General features: G+C 46.3%; 1 protein-coding gene across 1 annotated transcript; it reads right to left on the reverse strand.

The window, feature by feature from the left end:
• Positions 1–1111: 1111 nt before the first annotated feature.
• LOC106676301 (tripartite motif-containing protein 16-like) lies at positions 1112–3682 on the reverse strand. Its single transcript, XM_014412673.4, has one exon. It carries the CDS (start codon positions 3611–3613, stop codon positions 1952–1954), a length of 1662 nt encoding a protein of 553 aa, XP_014268159.3. The 5' UTR covers positions 3614–3682; the 3' UTR covers positions 1112–1951.
• Positions 3683–14330: the final 10648 nt, after the last annotated feature.

Genomic DNA, 14330 nt, shown 5'->3' on the forward strand with positions numbered 1-14330 from the left:
AAATTCCCAAATTTATTGTTCTATAGTCGGTCTACAGAGCTTTATGTTTTCGATTACGGTACATGATATCCCTCACTGGTCATACATGTACTCTTATGGTCTCAAACTATCTCTTCCTGTGTGTTTATACTCAGTAGAAAAACTGAACAGGCAGACTGCAATTGTTAAATACATGATTAGATTTTGATCTGATGTAAGAAAATAATTAAACTAAACTCCAACAGTTTTTGTTTTGAGGATTTTTTTTTTAATTATCAGCTGACAACTTCTGTGCTTGCAAAATCACATCAAAATAATTTGTTTGCTACAGCCAAAAAAACCCACTCAGACCAAATGTTATGCACTGGATTAGAAAAACAATGTCAAACTTGATTTTTTAATATGGATTCCAGCGTTGTCTTTACTACATTTGCATTTACATTTACTACATTTCTTAAATCGTCTTGAATATTGCAAACAGGGAAGTGGTATATGCTTTTTTTAAGTCCCTATTAATGGTTGATTTAAACGTTTTAACAAAAATATTGTTAAAAACTATGAAAACAAATGCAAAGGTCTTCAGACACAAACTTTTACAAACTGTGTTCCACACGTGTCCATTGTTGATACACATGAGTTTTTTCTACATTTCATCTCGGGGAACATTAACATCTCAGGGTTGAGATTTTAATGTTTATAATTTGCGAAGACTCTAAATTTTAATTTTTCAGATCAGGCTGTTATAACAATAATCTAAAGTTCAAAGGTTCATAGCAGATGTAAACCTTGTTTACATCTGCTATGGACTACTGTAGTTGTTCACATGGAGCAAAGTGTCCCAAAGTCTCCCAGGAGCAATGACGGAGTTTTTCTTATATATGAATGAAACTATTTTTAGAAAATATGTGGACAGACTGGAGCTCCTGTATTTCTGGTAGATTAGAGAGGACTTAACAGGTATTTTGAAGTAGACACTGAGTTTAACCCTTTTTATACAGCAGAGCACATTTATAAAAGATCAGTCAGCAGATCAGTAGGTGGAAAAATTGCTTTAGGGACCAATTTTGAGTTTAGTGTCATGAACTTGAGCAGGCAGGATTGGACCCAACTGCAGACCCAGGTAGGCAAAAAGTAACTCAAAAAGAGCTTTATTGCTGAACACAAGGAAAACCAACATTAACAAAACTGAGAATGCAAAATATACTACGCCACACGGGAAGCAAAACCAGACACACCAAACATGGAAACACGACAAACAGGAAACAGAGGGGCATAACACAGGAGTAGAGGAAAGGCAGACGAGAGAGTACGAGGGAGTGAAAGAGGAGACAAGAGAGACATGACAGACTGGGGAAACATGGATACACATGGCAAGCATTGGAGAACAAAGAATGAAACACGAGGAGGGAAACAAGACACAAGAACTCCATATATATAAATACAGCACAAATAGAGAGACACAGAGGGCAAAGACACAAGCGGGAGTCTAATAATCAAAAGCTAAACAGGGAATAAGAGAAACTCACAATAGAATAACTAAGACTATAAATGAACCTGAATATAAACCATAATACAAAATATTACTAGAATACTCCCTGACAATATTGGAAACAAGAATGATAATGACACACTTAAGCATATATGACAAAAAAAACTGCTTCAGCCCTGATTTAAAACTTCATTTTGTTCAAACGCGAAATCAGTAAAATCCGGAAAATATTTCCAAAACAAACTATACAATGTTACCTTTGCTGAATAAAAATCATGAGCAGTGAGAGCCTCTTTGGCAAAACAAACACAGTAAGTAGCGCCAAATCAAACAAAAACAACAATTAACTAGAAGACAATTAATAAGATCTGAAAGTAGAACTTATAAAGAGTGACTGACAGGTGATCTATGTGAAGATTAAACACCATAACAATGAAACTGGAAACTGAAAGACACATTTAAACTAACTGCATCTTCTATCTTTTACAGTTTAATGAATTCTGCAGTGTCTCCTTCAGAAAATAAAAATCCAGCATAGAGCGGCTGAGTGAATGTGGTCTGGACTCTGTGGAGGAGAGTCATGTTTTTAGAGACGCTGTAGAAAGACAGAATACCTGCTCTGTGATCCAGGTACACTCCTACTCTGGAGGACCGAGGACCTGAGAGGACAGTTTGAACTTTGTTGTGCCAGAATTCATAACCGTTTCTGTCACAGCGCACTGCCCAAGATATATCATTATATCCAAATGTTGTCCTTAATCTGTTAATATCCTTGTATGAGACTGCTATATCAGTTTCACGCCCTCTCCACTCCACCTCCCAGTAACAACGTCCAGTCAGACTCTCTCTACTCAGGACTTGATACCATTTAGTGAATCTGTCTGGATGATCAGAATAAGACTGTTGTTTTTTGATTGCTTTTGCTTTTCTATTCCCTTCAAATAATACCACATTTAAATGTGCTGTGTTTGGATCCAGTGTGAGTTCCCGTGAATATTTTAAGAATCCAGCTCTGGTCTTTGGCTCTGGTTGTGGTGGTGACAGTAAAACATCCACTTCAGTGACTGTCAGTGAGATGTTTGTCCATTTGTCTCTCAGAATGTCCTGTAGTTTATCTCTGGTCACTGACACAGCTGCTGTCACGTCCTCAAAGTAGCTCAGAGGACGAATATTGATGCTGGATGAGTGTGTAGACTCACTGAGTGCTGACAGTGAGGGGTAGTTGTGTAGAAACTGGTTGTGATCCTCTGTGTGTGAGAGCTGCTCCAGCTCGCCGTCTTTCCTCTTCAGCTCAGCGATCTCCTGCTCCAGCTTCTCCTGAAGCTCTTTGACTCGACTCACTTCAGTTTCCTGCTGGGATCTGACCTGCTGCTTCACATCAGAGCTTCTTTTCTGGATGAGACGGATCAGCTCAGTGAACATCTTCTCACTGTCCTCCACTGCTTTATCAGCAGAGCCATTGATGGCCTCCACCTCCTGTTGAAGCAGCTTCACATCTTTCTCTCGCTCCTGGATTCTCTGCTGGATGTTTAGTCGTCTCACCTCGAGCTCCTTCTGCTTCTCAGTCCTTTCTGCTGCAGCTGGGACTGTTTCATGGCCTTTATGTTCATCCATTGTGCAGAGATAACAGATACTCTGCTGATCAGTACGACAGAAAATCTTCATCACCTCATCATGACGAGAGCAGATGTTCTCCTGGAGCTTCTTGGAGGGGGCCACCAGCTTGTGTTTTTCAAAGGCAGGAGACTCCAGATGAAGCTGAATGTGTTTCTCACAGTAGGAGATCAGACACACCACACAGGACTTGATGGCTTTCAGCTTCCTCCCAGTACAGACATCACAGGCCACATCTTCAGGTCCAGCATAGCAGTGATCAGCTGGAGCAGCTTGGAGTCCAGTCTTCTTCAGCTGCTCCACTAAAGCTGCTAACATGATGTTTTTCTCCAGGACAGGCCTCGGTGTGAAAGTCTTCCTGCACTGAGGGCAGCTGTGGATTCCCTTCCTGTCCTCTTCATCCCAGAAACTTTTAATACAGTTCCTGCAGTAGCTGTGTCCACAGGCTGTAGTCACCGGATCTTTCAGGAAATCCAAGCAGATGGAACAAGAAATTGTTTCACTCTCCAGCTGAACTCCTTTCTGCGCCATTTCTCCTCTCAGTGTCAGTGACTGTGTGAGTTTCACTTCCTTATAACTGAAACTGATCTGAGCTCTGATCTCAACAACATGTTTCTGCAGTGAACGGAGCCTGTCAGCTCTTACACGTCACCACATGTTGGTTACACCCATCTTCAAAGTGCAGATCTAAAGGGGAGGGAACCAGGAAATACATTTAGTCTGGAGCTGCTGTGGTTTAGGAATAAGAGGGAGGAGTTATCAGCCTTTCACATACAAAGAATGATTGGAAGTGGACCGTGTGTGTTTAACCTGAAAAACAAATGACAGCTCAGTTTGAAGATGGTAAAAATGTTAGAGTTGGTGCCACAGTTACGAAAATGGTCTCCTGTAACATAAAAGACAGTTTGCCCAAATATTTTTGAACATCATTATTATCTTTAATATGCACAAAATGGAAACAAATTTTCTTCCTCCAGCCAACAGAACAAAAACAAGTCTCTAAGCCGTCAGTCTATGATCCTCGATTCTCAGGTAAATTTAAAGTTTAAATTTTTTTGAGAGATGAGTACTGTTTTAGCTCAGACAATATATATATGCAGGCAGATAAAGAGGGCAAAGGTAAAAGGGAGGACAGCTAACTAATCCCAGAAGACAAGAAAAGAACTACATACAAAGCACAGGTAACACAAGACATTCAAAGTAGGACAGGAAATAAGAAAACAGCGACAAATGCTAAGATTAAAACGTGGCATTGAAAGACAAAAATGTAGACTAACACAATGGATTCTTAAAATATTCACATGAAATCATACTGGATCCAAACACAGCACACAGATATCTGTTATTATCTGAGGGGAACAGTTTCCAGTTTCTTTGGTCTCGTGACTGTTGCTGTGAGCTCACTGTTGTGCTGTTTTTTCTCATCTGTGTTGTCTAGTTATTTGATTGACTTTGTCGGGTGGTGCTCCACTCTTGATTTCTTTAGCCATGGAGGCTCAGACTGTACATGATAAATTTTTATTTAGGTTTGTACACATGAAGATTTAAACTTATGTGTGATCAGAATTTTTTTTTTTCTTTTTTTTTTTGCCCTGTCCCATTTGGTTCTTTAGCCGTCAGAATTGTTGTCTGAAGACCAACAAGGATACCCAATGGATTTACTTTGCCAAATGGATCATCGTGGCATTGCCGTATTGGTCCATTTGATCGACCTTTGTTTTTATTATTTATTATATTTTATTTTCAGATGTTACAGACGGGACAGACATGAGTGAGGGATAGGAAAGTGAGAGAGAAAGAGGAAGGAAAAGAAAAACAGAAGGGGAGAGGGACAGTGAGAAAGGGGGAAAAAAATCTCCTGGATCACCTGTTGAGAGAGAAAGAATAGAAAACAAGCAAAAAAAAACAAAGCAACATACTAAACACAACACCATCGCATTAATCTAGCTAAGTGTAAACAGCAGTAAATACTAAAAATTCAATGTTGTTGTGCAGCACGCAGGACCGACAGCGCACAATGTGCTTTGAAGTAGCAGCCAAGAAAGGTGTAATTTAAGTCTACGAGCAGTGAACATCCGTGTGCATACCTGTGTGGATCAGCGCGCTTGTATTCAAATGGTTTCCACATGTAATGGTCTGCAAGAGGATGTAGCGAGCCATAGCCCCGTCCCCCAGGGCATGAAGCAGGCATGGAGGAGATCCAGGCCCCAGACATCCAGAGGCCCCAGAGTGCGAGAGCCCAAGGAGGACTACCGGAGGGGCATCCGTGCCACCCTCATGGGAAGGGCTGAGGATCCCCAGACGAGGCGTCACCCAGTAGCCACCGAGCAGAAGCTAGAGGGGGCTGCACCGGCATGCCCGCCGGCTCTGCTGGCAGCCAGCTGTGCCAGAGTGAACCGAGCTGGAGGCCCAGAGGCCGGAGGCCCGAGGGCCCCCCGCACCCCGGAGGAGGCCTGACCGAGCAACAGGCGCCAGGCCCCGCCAGGTAGCCACCGGGAGTGAGCTGGTACATACCTGAGTGCCCAGCCCCGGACACCAAGAACCACCAATGCACCGACCCCTGAGGGCATCAGTCACCGGCAGGGAGTGTGGTGAGGGGAGATAGGCCTTGGAGGGCCTGGGAGTTCCCAGAGAGGTGGAGTCTAAGACCCGACCTGACATATACACACAGACAAACAGGCACACACAGACACAAACATGCGTTCCCACCCTCATGCACACATATACAAACACTCAGCACTCACCCAACGTAAGGATTGACATAAATGGACATGTACACACAATCACACTCCCCAAATATACTCTATACCCCGGGTCCAGGTACCCTCGCCCCCAGAGGGGGAAACAGAACCCAGACCCAAGAGATGCTACCCTTCCCCCCGGGGTGGAGGCAAGCAGACCGCCCCAGGCTCCGCAGCAGCAGGGAGGCCAATCGGACAGCCAACATCTCCCCCCAGCCCCCCCGCCCCGATGGCTAGCAGAGAACGGGGGTGTGTGAAGACCCCATACCTCCCTCCTCCCGCTCATGTGTAGTGTTGCTGCGTGTTGTTCTAAAGTGCATTTAAAACAAGGGAGAGCATGGTGCTGCTGCCAGAGAGCAGCAGGTGTTAGCACGGCCCCTCCAGAGAACCCTCAATGTCTACATGGATTTAAAATTGAGAGGTGGGCACCAGCGCCAGAGGTAGGTTTGAGTACACAGACCGTCCACTGGACGCCGTTAACGTGCCCACCCTCAAGGCCCTATATATATGTGTGTGTTATGAGAGTGTAAGTAATGTGGATGTCTAAGTTGTGAGATAAAATTGAGGCACAGGTGGCCAGAAGGGGACAGAGGGGGGGGAATGTCTCCCCTGCACCCTCGTGACACACCCGCACCCCAAGGCCCTACCTGTGTGGGTGAGTGTGGTGGAGCGGGAAGAGAGGTAGCCGGGGATGGGGAGGAGAAGGAGGGAGGGGAGGATGCCCCTCCCTAGGGCCAGTTCCCCCGCTGACCCCAGTAGGCACCCCCGTCCTCTGGTACCCACCAAGGCAAGGGAGCAGGGCAGCCCACCCTACCCCACCGCAGAGGAAACTGTACCCACCCCAACATTCAATCGTCTCCCAGACTACACAAGACAACAGACACCCAGGTTAAGTTTATTCTCCACCTCTCCTATGTCTCTCCCCCACCTGCAGAGTGGACTCCTGCAAGGATGGAACAGCCTCCCCGCCAGTTGAAGAGCCCCCCAGTTAGGCCGATGCACAAGAGGCCCCCTGCGCCAGGGCTGAGCCCCCGTGCACCCACCCGCTCACAACCTCGGTGACACACCGACGAGGACCAAAGCCCCCAAGGCCCAGCCAGAGCCCAAACACGGAGGCGAAGCACCCCCGAACCCCAAACCCCCATGCCTGCCCCGGATCCACCCAGGGGCAGCCAGGCCACCAGGCCAGTAACCTACGTCCACCAGTACAGACCATCCTCCAGCCCCGCTGCACGCAGCCACGAGGAGAACAACCTCTAAGAGCGACCAGAGCCACTAACCAGGTTATGAACACAACCCCCGGGTTAAGCCCTCCAGGGGTAACATCTCTAGGGGTCCTCCAGGCGCCCTAAGCCCGTCCCAACTCCATATCAACCACAGTAGCTAAGGCGGGACCAAACCACGACCCCCTACCCCTGCTAGGTGATGGAGCCGATCAAAGGAGCCCAGAGGTGCTGTGGCGGCAGAGGCTATATCGAGACTAATGTGATCCATTAGAAGGTTTCTATATTGGCTAGAATTAAGATTATTTTTATTTTTCCAGTTCATGAGGACCGTTTTCTTGGCGATGCATAGGGCAGTAAAAACCATGTGGACTGTATTAGTTTCTGTAGTGACCTCATCCAGTTTTCCCAACATGCATACTAAAGGGGAGGTTGGAATTTTACATTTTAGACACTTTGATAAATCTTCACATATCTCGCGCCAAAACTTCTGCACTGGTGGACAGAACCAAAGAGTGGTTAGAAGTGGGATGTGGTTTAATTTAGTTAAGTCTGAAAGCTTAGGAGAAACATTAATACCTAAATATTTAATATTTCCGGATTGCAGTGGGGAAGAGGAAGAATTATGGAAGGAGCAGTTAATGGGGAGAACTGTAGATTTTGGCCAGTTAATTGAATAATCTGAAACTCTTGAAAACCAGTTTATTAGAGTAATTACCTCAGAGAGGTTGGTTTGTGTGTTTTGCAGAAAAAGCAACACATCATCCGCATAGAGACTGATTTTATGTTCTATGTTCTTACATTTTATGCCCTTAATTGTTGTAGCCTGTCTAAATGCTGCTGCTAGAGGTTCGATAAAAATTGCAAAAAGTGAAGGGGAGAGTGGGCATCCCTGTCTGGTGCCCCTCAGGAGACAGAAGCTGGAGGATGTCTGGTCATTTGTTCTGATACGAGCTGTTGGGGAATTGTATAATATTCTTATCCAGTTTATGAAAGAGTTTCCAAAACCAAATTTGTGTAAAGTTGCGAATAAAAATTTCCAGTTAACTCTGTCAAATGCTTTTTCTGCATCTAGAGATAATATTATGGTTTCGATGTTTTTATTGTATGAGTAGTCTATTAAATTAAGTAATCTACGAGTGTTTGTTGAGGAGTGCCGACCTTTTATGAAACCAGTTTGGTCAGGATGAATTAAGAGGGGGGTTATTTTCTCTAATCTCTTTGAGAGAGCTTTGCAGATTATTTTAAGGTCTACATTTAAAAGAGAAATTGGACGATAGCTTGAGGGAAATAAAGGATCTTTGCCTGGTTTTAGCAGGAGACTAATGTTGGCAGAATTCATATTTGGTGGTAGTGTCAAGGCTCTGTGTGCGGGCAGGCAGAGATGAGGATCCAAATGCAGGACTCGGAAAATGGAATGTAACTCAAAAACCTCAGCTTTATTGCTGGCAGGAAAACAAACATGAAGTGAGGACGGAACACTGAGACCAAGAACACACAGGCATAAACTGATGGTACGACGCGACACTGAGCATGGGAAAACACAGGGCTTATATACACAGGGTAGTAACGGGGGAATCGGCAACAGGAGGGAGACACAGCTGGGAGAGATCAGGGCTAACGAGACAGGGGGAACAAAGCTGCACATACTAACATCAGACAGGAACAAGAACCTTCAAAGTAAAACAGGAAACAAAACACACTTTACTAAGACACAGACTAGACAGAGACAGACTTGACACTGACCAAAGGCTACTAAATCATAATCATAATCACAACAGTATCAGATCATAAATCATAATATAGAAAAACACCAAGATAACTGAAACACCAAGTACCAGAGAAACATAAAGGAAAATCCATGATGCAAAAGTACCAAAACATAATGAACTCAAAATACTGGGTCCAACGGACCCAGAACCGTGACAGTACCCCCCTCTAAGGGCTGACTCCCGACAGCCCCAAACAAAAAAAAGGCACAAAGCACCAGGCCAGGGCGGTGCTTTGTGAAACCAGAGCTCACCAAGAGTCTACAAAAAGTCCAGGGGGCCGACCGTGCACACGGCAACGGTGGCGACGTGCGAACAGTTCTGGAGGCCAACCGTGCGGACGGCAACGGCGGCGAGGAAGCAGTTCTGGGGGCCAACCGTGCGGACGGCAACGGCGGCGAGGAAGCAGTTCTGGGGTCCGACCGTGCGGACGGCAACGGCGGCGGGAATGCAAGCCTGGAGGCCGGCCACGCGGAAGGCAGTGGCGGCAACAGAAGTCCGGAGGGCGGCCACGGTGGTGATGATGCCCAACAAGCGGCCTGGCAGATGACCGACAATGTGGAGGTGGTAGGAGGGGACCCGAAGGCTGCGTGGCCCCTGCAGCCCCAGGCGAAGCGGAGGTTGGATCAGATGAGGCAGAGGCTGAAGCCGAAGCTGGGCCAGGCGACGCTGAAGCAAATGCGGAGGCTGAACCAGGTGAGGCTGATGCCGAGGCGGGGCCAAACGAAGCTGGTGATGCGGGAGCTGGACCAGACGAGGATGAGGTCGCGGAGGCTGGACCAGACGACGCTGAAGCGGATGCGGAGGCTGGACCCGGCGAAGCGAATGAAGCTGAAGCCGGAGCCGGACCAGGCGAAGATTAAGCCGGAGCCGGACCAGGCGACGGCGAAGATGAAGCCGGAGCCGGACCAGGCGACGGCGAGGATGCAGCAGAGGCCGGACCAGGCGACGGCGAGGATGCAGCAGAGGCTCTCTCTTTGAGAGAGCTTTGCAGATTATTTTAAGGTCTACATTTAAAAGAGAAATTGGACGATAGCTTGAGGGAAATAAAGGATCTTTGCCTGGTTTTAGCAGGAGACTAATGTTGGCAGAATTCATATTTGGTGGTAGTGTCAAGGCTCTGTGTGCGGGCAGGCAGAGATGAGGATCCAAATGCAGGACTCGGAAAATGGAATGTAACTCAAAAACCTCAGCTTTATTGCTGGCAGGAAAACAAACATGAAGTGAGGACGGAACACTGAGACCAAGAACAGAGCCCAAACAAAAAACAAGGAGCACCAGAGTCCAAAAAACGCAGGAAAGCATATCAAAAACAAAACGAAACCAGAGCTCACCAAGAGTCTACAAAAAGTCCAGGGGGCCGACCGTGCAATTCAATTCAATTCAATTTTATTTATATAGCGCCAAATCACAACAAAAGTCGCCTCAAGGCGCTTCATAGATACAGAGAAAAACCCAACAATCATATGACCCCCTATGAGCAAGCACTTTGGCGACAGTGGGAAGGAAAAACTCCCTTTTTTTTTTTTTTTCTTTTAACAGGAAGAAACCTCCGGCAGAACCAGGCTCAGGGAGGGGCGGGGCCATCTGCTGCGACCGGTTGGGGTGAGAGAAAGAAGACAGGATAAAGACATGCTGTGGAAGAGAGACAGAGGTTAATAACAGATATGATTCAATGCAGAGAGGTCTGTTAATACATAGTGAGTGAGAAAGGTGACTGGAAAGGAAAAACTCAATGCATCCTGGGAATCCCCCGGCAGCCTACATCTATTGCAGCATAACTAAGGGAGGATTCAGGGTCACCTGGTCACCTGGTCCAGCCCTAACTATATGCTTTAGCAAAAAGGAAAGTTTTAAGCCTAATCTTAAAAGTAGAGATAGTGTCTGTCTCCCGAATCCAAACTGGAAGCTGGTTCCACAGAAGAGGGGCCTGAAAACTGAAGGCTCTCCCTCCCATTCTACTTTTAAATACTCTAGGAACAACAAGTAGGCCTGCAGAGCGAGAGCGAAGTGCTCTAATAGGGTGATATGGTACTACAAGGTCATTAAGATAAGATGGGGCCTGATTATTTAAGACCTTGTATGTGAGGAGCAGGATTTTGAATTCAATTCTGGATTTAACAGGAAGCCAATGAAGGGAAGCCAAAACAGGAGAAATATGCTCTCTCTTTCTAGTCCCTGTCAGGACTCTTGCTGCAGCATTTTGGATTAGTTGAAGGCTTTTCAGCGAGTTTTTTGGACATCCTGATAATAATGAATTACAGTAGTCCAGCCTGGAAGTAATAAATGCATGAACTAGTTTTTCAGCGTCACTCTGAGACAGGATATTTCTAATTTTAGAGATGTTGCGCAAATGGAAGAAAGCAGTCTTACATATTTGTTTAATATGTGCGTTGAAGGACATGTACTGGTCAAAAATGACTCCAAGGTTCCTCACCGCGTTACTGGAGGCCAAGGTAATGCCATCCAGAGTAAGAATCTGGTTAGATACCATATTTCTAAGATTTTCAGGGCCGAGTACAATAACCTCAGTTTTATCTGAATTAAGAAGCAGAAAGTTAGCGGCCATCCAGGTCTTTATGTCTTTAAGACATTCCTGCAGTTTAACTAATTGGTGTGTGTCATCTGGCTTCATGGACAGATAGAGCTGGGTGTCATCAGCATAGCAGTGAAAATGTATGCTATGTCTTCTAATGATACTGCCTAAGGGAAGCATGTATAATGTAAACAGAATTGGTCCTAGCACTGAACCCTGTGGAACTCCATAATTAACCTCAGTGTGTGAAGAGGACTCTCCATTTACATGCACAAACTGGAGTCTATTAGATAGATATGATACAAACCACAGCGCAGTACCTGTAATACCTACAGCATGTTCTAATCGCTCTAATAGGATATTATGGTCGACAGTATCGAATGCTGCACTAAGGTCTAGCAGGACAAGCACAGAGATGAGTCCACTGTCAGAGGCCATAAGAAGATCATTTGTAACCTTCACTAAAGCTGTTTCTGTGCTGTGCTGAGCTCTGAAACCTGACTGAAACTCTTCAAATAAACCATTCCTCTGCAGATGATCTGTTAGCTGTTTGACAACTACTCTTTCAAGGATTTTTGATATGAAAGGAAGGTTGGAGATTGGCCTATAATTAGCTAAGACTGCTGGGTCTAGAGATGGCTTTTTGAGTAAAGGTTTAACTACAGCCAGCTTGAAGGCCTGTGGTACATAGCCGATCATTAGAGATAGGTTGATCATATTTAAGATCGAAGAATTAATTAATGGCAGGACTTCTTTGAGCAGTTTTGTAGGAATGGGGTCTAAAAGACAGGTTGATGGTTTGAAGGTGCACACGGCAACGGTGGCGACGTGCGAACAGTTCTGGAGGCCGACCGTGCGGACGGCAACGGCGGCAAGGAAGCAGTTCTGGGGGCCGACCGTGCGGACAGCAACGGCGGCGAGGAAGCAGTTCTGGGGGCCGACCGTGCGGACGGCAACGGCGGCGGGAATGCAAGCCTGGAGGCCGGCCACACGGAAGGCAGTGGCGGCAACAGAAGTCCGGAGGGCGGCCACGGTGGTGATGATGCCCAACAAGCGGCCTGGCAGATGACCGACAATGTGGAGGTGGTAGGAGGGGACCCGAAGGCTGCGTGGCCCCTGCAGCCCCAGGCAAAGCGGAGGTTGGATCAGATGAGGCAGAGGCTGAAGCCGAAGCTGGGCCAGGCGACGCTGAAGCAAATGCAGAGGCTGAACCAGGTGAGGCTGATGCCGAGGCGGGGCCAAACGAAGCTGGTGATGCGGGAGCTGGACCAGACGAGGATGAATTCAAATTCAAATTCAAATTCAAATTTTTATTTGTCACGTACACAGTCATACACAGTACGATATGTAGTGAAATGCTTGGACAACTGCTCGTGACCTAAAGAAAACAAAAAAGGAAAAGGCTATGAATAAGATAGGAAATAAATATGAAAAATTAAAAAGGGTAAATTTAACTAGGAAGGAATAAAATATAAATTAAGGTTAAAAATGAAATAACTGTACAACACAAATTAGAATGAAGGGTAAATTTAACTGGGAAGAATAAGATAAAATATATAAATTAAAGTTGAAAATAAAATAACTGTACAACAAAATACACAATATAGAACTATATAAGAATGTATGAAGAAATCTAAATATAAATAAATATATACACAATAACAGCAGCTGTACAAGTATTAACCGGAAATGAAGAATATAGTGACCAGTGTTGTGCAAAACCAAAGTCCAGAAAGTCCAGTGTGTGTGTAAGAACTGTATGTGTGGGTCAGTACTGTGTGGTGGTGTGATTGAGAGACCGTATCGCCTGCGGGAAGAAGCTCCTCCTCAGTCTCTCTGTGTTGGTCTTCAGGGAGCGGAATCGCTTTCCTGACCTCAGCAGAGAGAACAGTCTGTTGTTGGGATGGCTGAGGTCCTTCACGATCTTCCTGGCCTTGGTCCAGCACCGCCTGCTGTAGATTGAGTGCAGGTCAGGGAGCTCGGAGCGGATGGTGCGCTCAGCTGACCGCACAACCCTCTCTAGAGCTCGTCTGTCCTGCATGGTGCTGTTCCCGAACCAGGTTAAGATGTTTCCCGCCAGGATGCTCTCTATGGTGCACGAGTAAAAGTTCCTGAGCACCTTGGAGGGCAGTTGGAAGTCTCTCAAGCGTCTGAGGTGGTAGAGACGCTGTCGGGCCTTTTTCACCACAGTGTTGATGTGACAGGACCATGACAGGTCCTGCGTGATGTGAACTCCGAGGTATTTGAAGCTGTCCACTCTCTCCACTGGGCACTCGTTGATGACGGGGGTCTGGTAGTTCCTCTCCTGCTTAGTGCTGAAGTCCACTATCAGCTCCTTTGTCTTACTGACGTTTAGAAGGAGGTTGTTCCTCTGGCACCAGTTCTCCAGATTCCTAATCTCCTTCAGGTAGGCCGTCTCGTTGTTATCAGAGATCAGGCCCACCACGACGGTGTCGTCAGCAAACTTGATGATGGTGGTGGAGCTGGTAGTGGCCACACAGTCATATGTGTACAAAGAGTACAGCAGGGGGCTCAGAACACACCCCTGGGGGGCTCCAGTGCTGAGAGTGGTGGAGGCTGAGACATGTCCGCCCATCCTTACTGCCTGTGGTCTGCCAGTTAGGAAGTTGGAGATCCACTGACACATAGATGAGCTGAGTCCCAGATGCTCCAGCTTGGTGGTGAGTGTGGAGGGAATTATGGTGTTAAATGCAGAGCTGTAGTCTATGAAGAGCATTTTAACATAATTCCCCCTTCTAGTGTCCAAGTGAGTGAGTGATGTGTGGAGGAGATGAGAGATGGCATCGTCTGTGGAACGATTTGGACGGTAAGCGAACTGTAGTGGGTCCAGTGTGTCTGGTAGTGAAGAAATGATGAAGTCTCTGACCAGGCGTTCAAAGCACTTCATCACTACTGAGGTGAGGGCTACAGGGCGATAGTCATTGAGAGAAGCAGGGTGGGGTTTCTTCGGGACAGGAA

This window comes from Maylandia zebra, linkage group LG3 (assembly GCF_041146795.1).
Source record: "Maylandia zebra isolate NMK-2024a linkage group LG3, Mzebra_GT3a, whole genome shotgun sequence".
NCBI classification, from domain to species: Eukaryota; Metazoa; Chordata; class Actinopteri; order Cichliformes; family Cichlidae; genus Maylandia; species Maylandia zebra.

Coding starts and splice junctions, on each gene's coding strand:
- LOC106676301 (XM_014412673.4), bottom strand. CDS start 3,613: ATGGCGCAGAAAGGAGTTCAGCTGGAGAGTGAAACAATTTCTTGTTCC.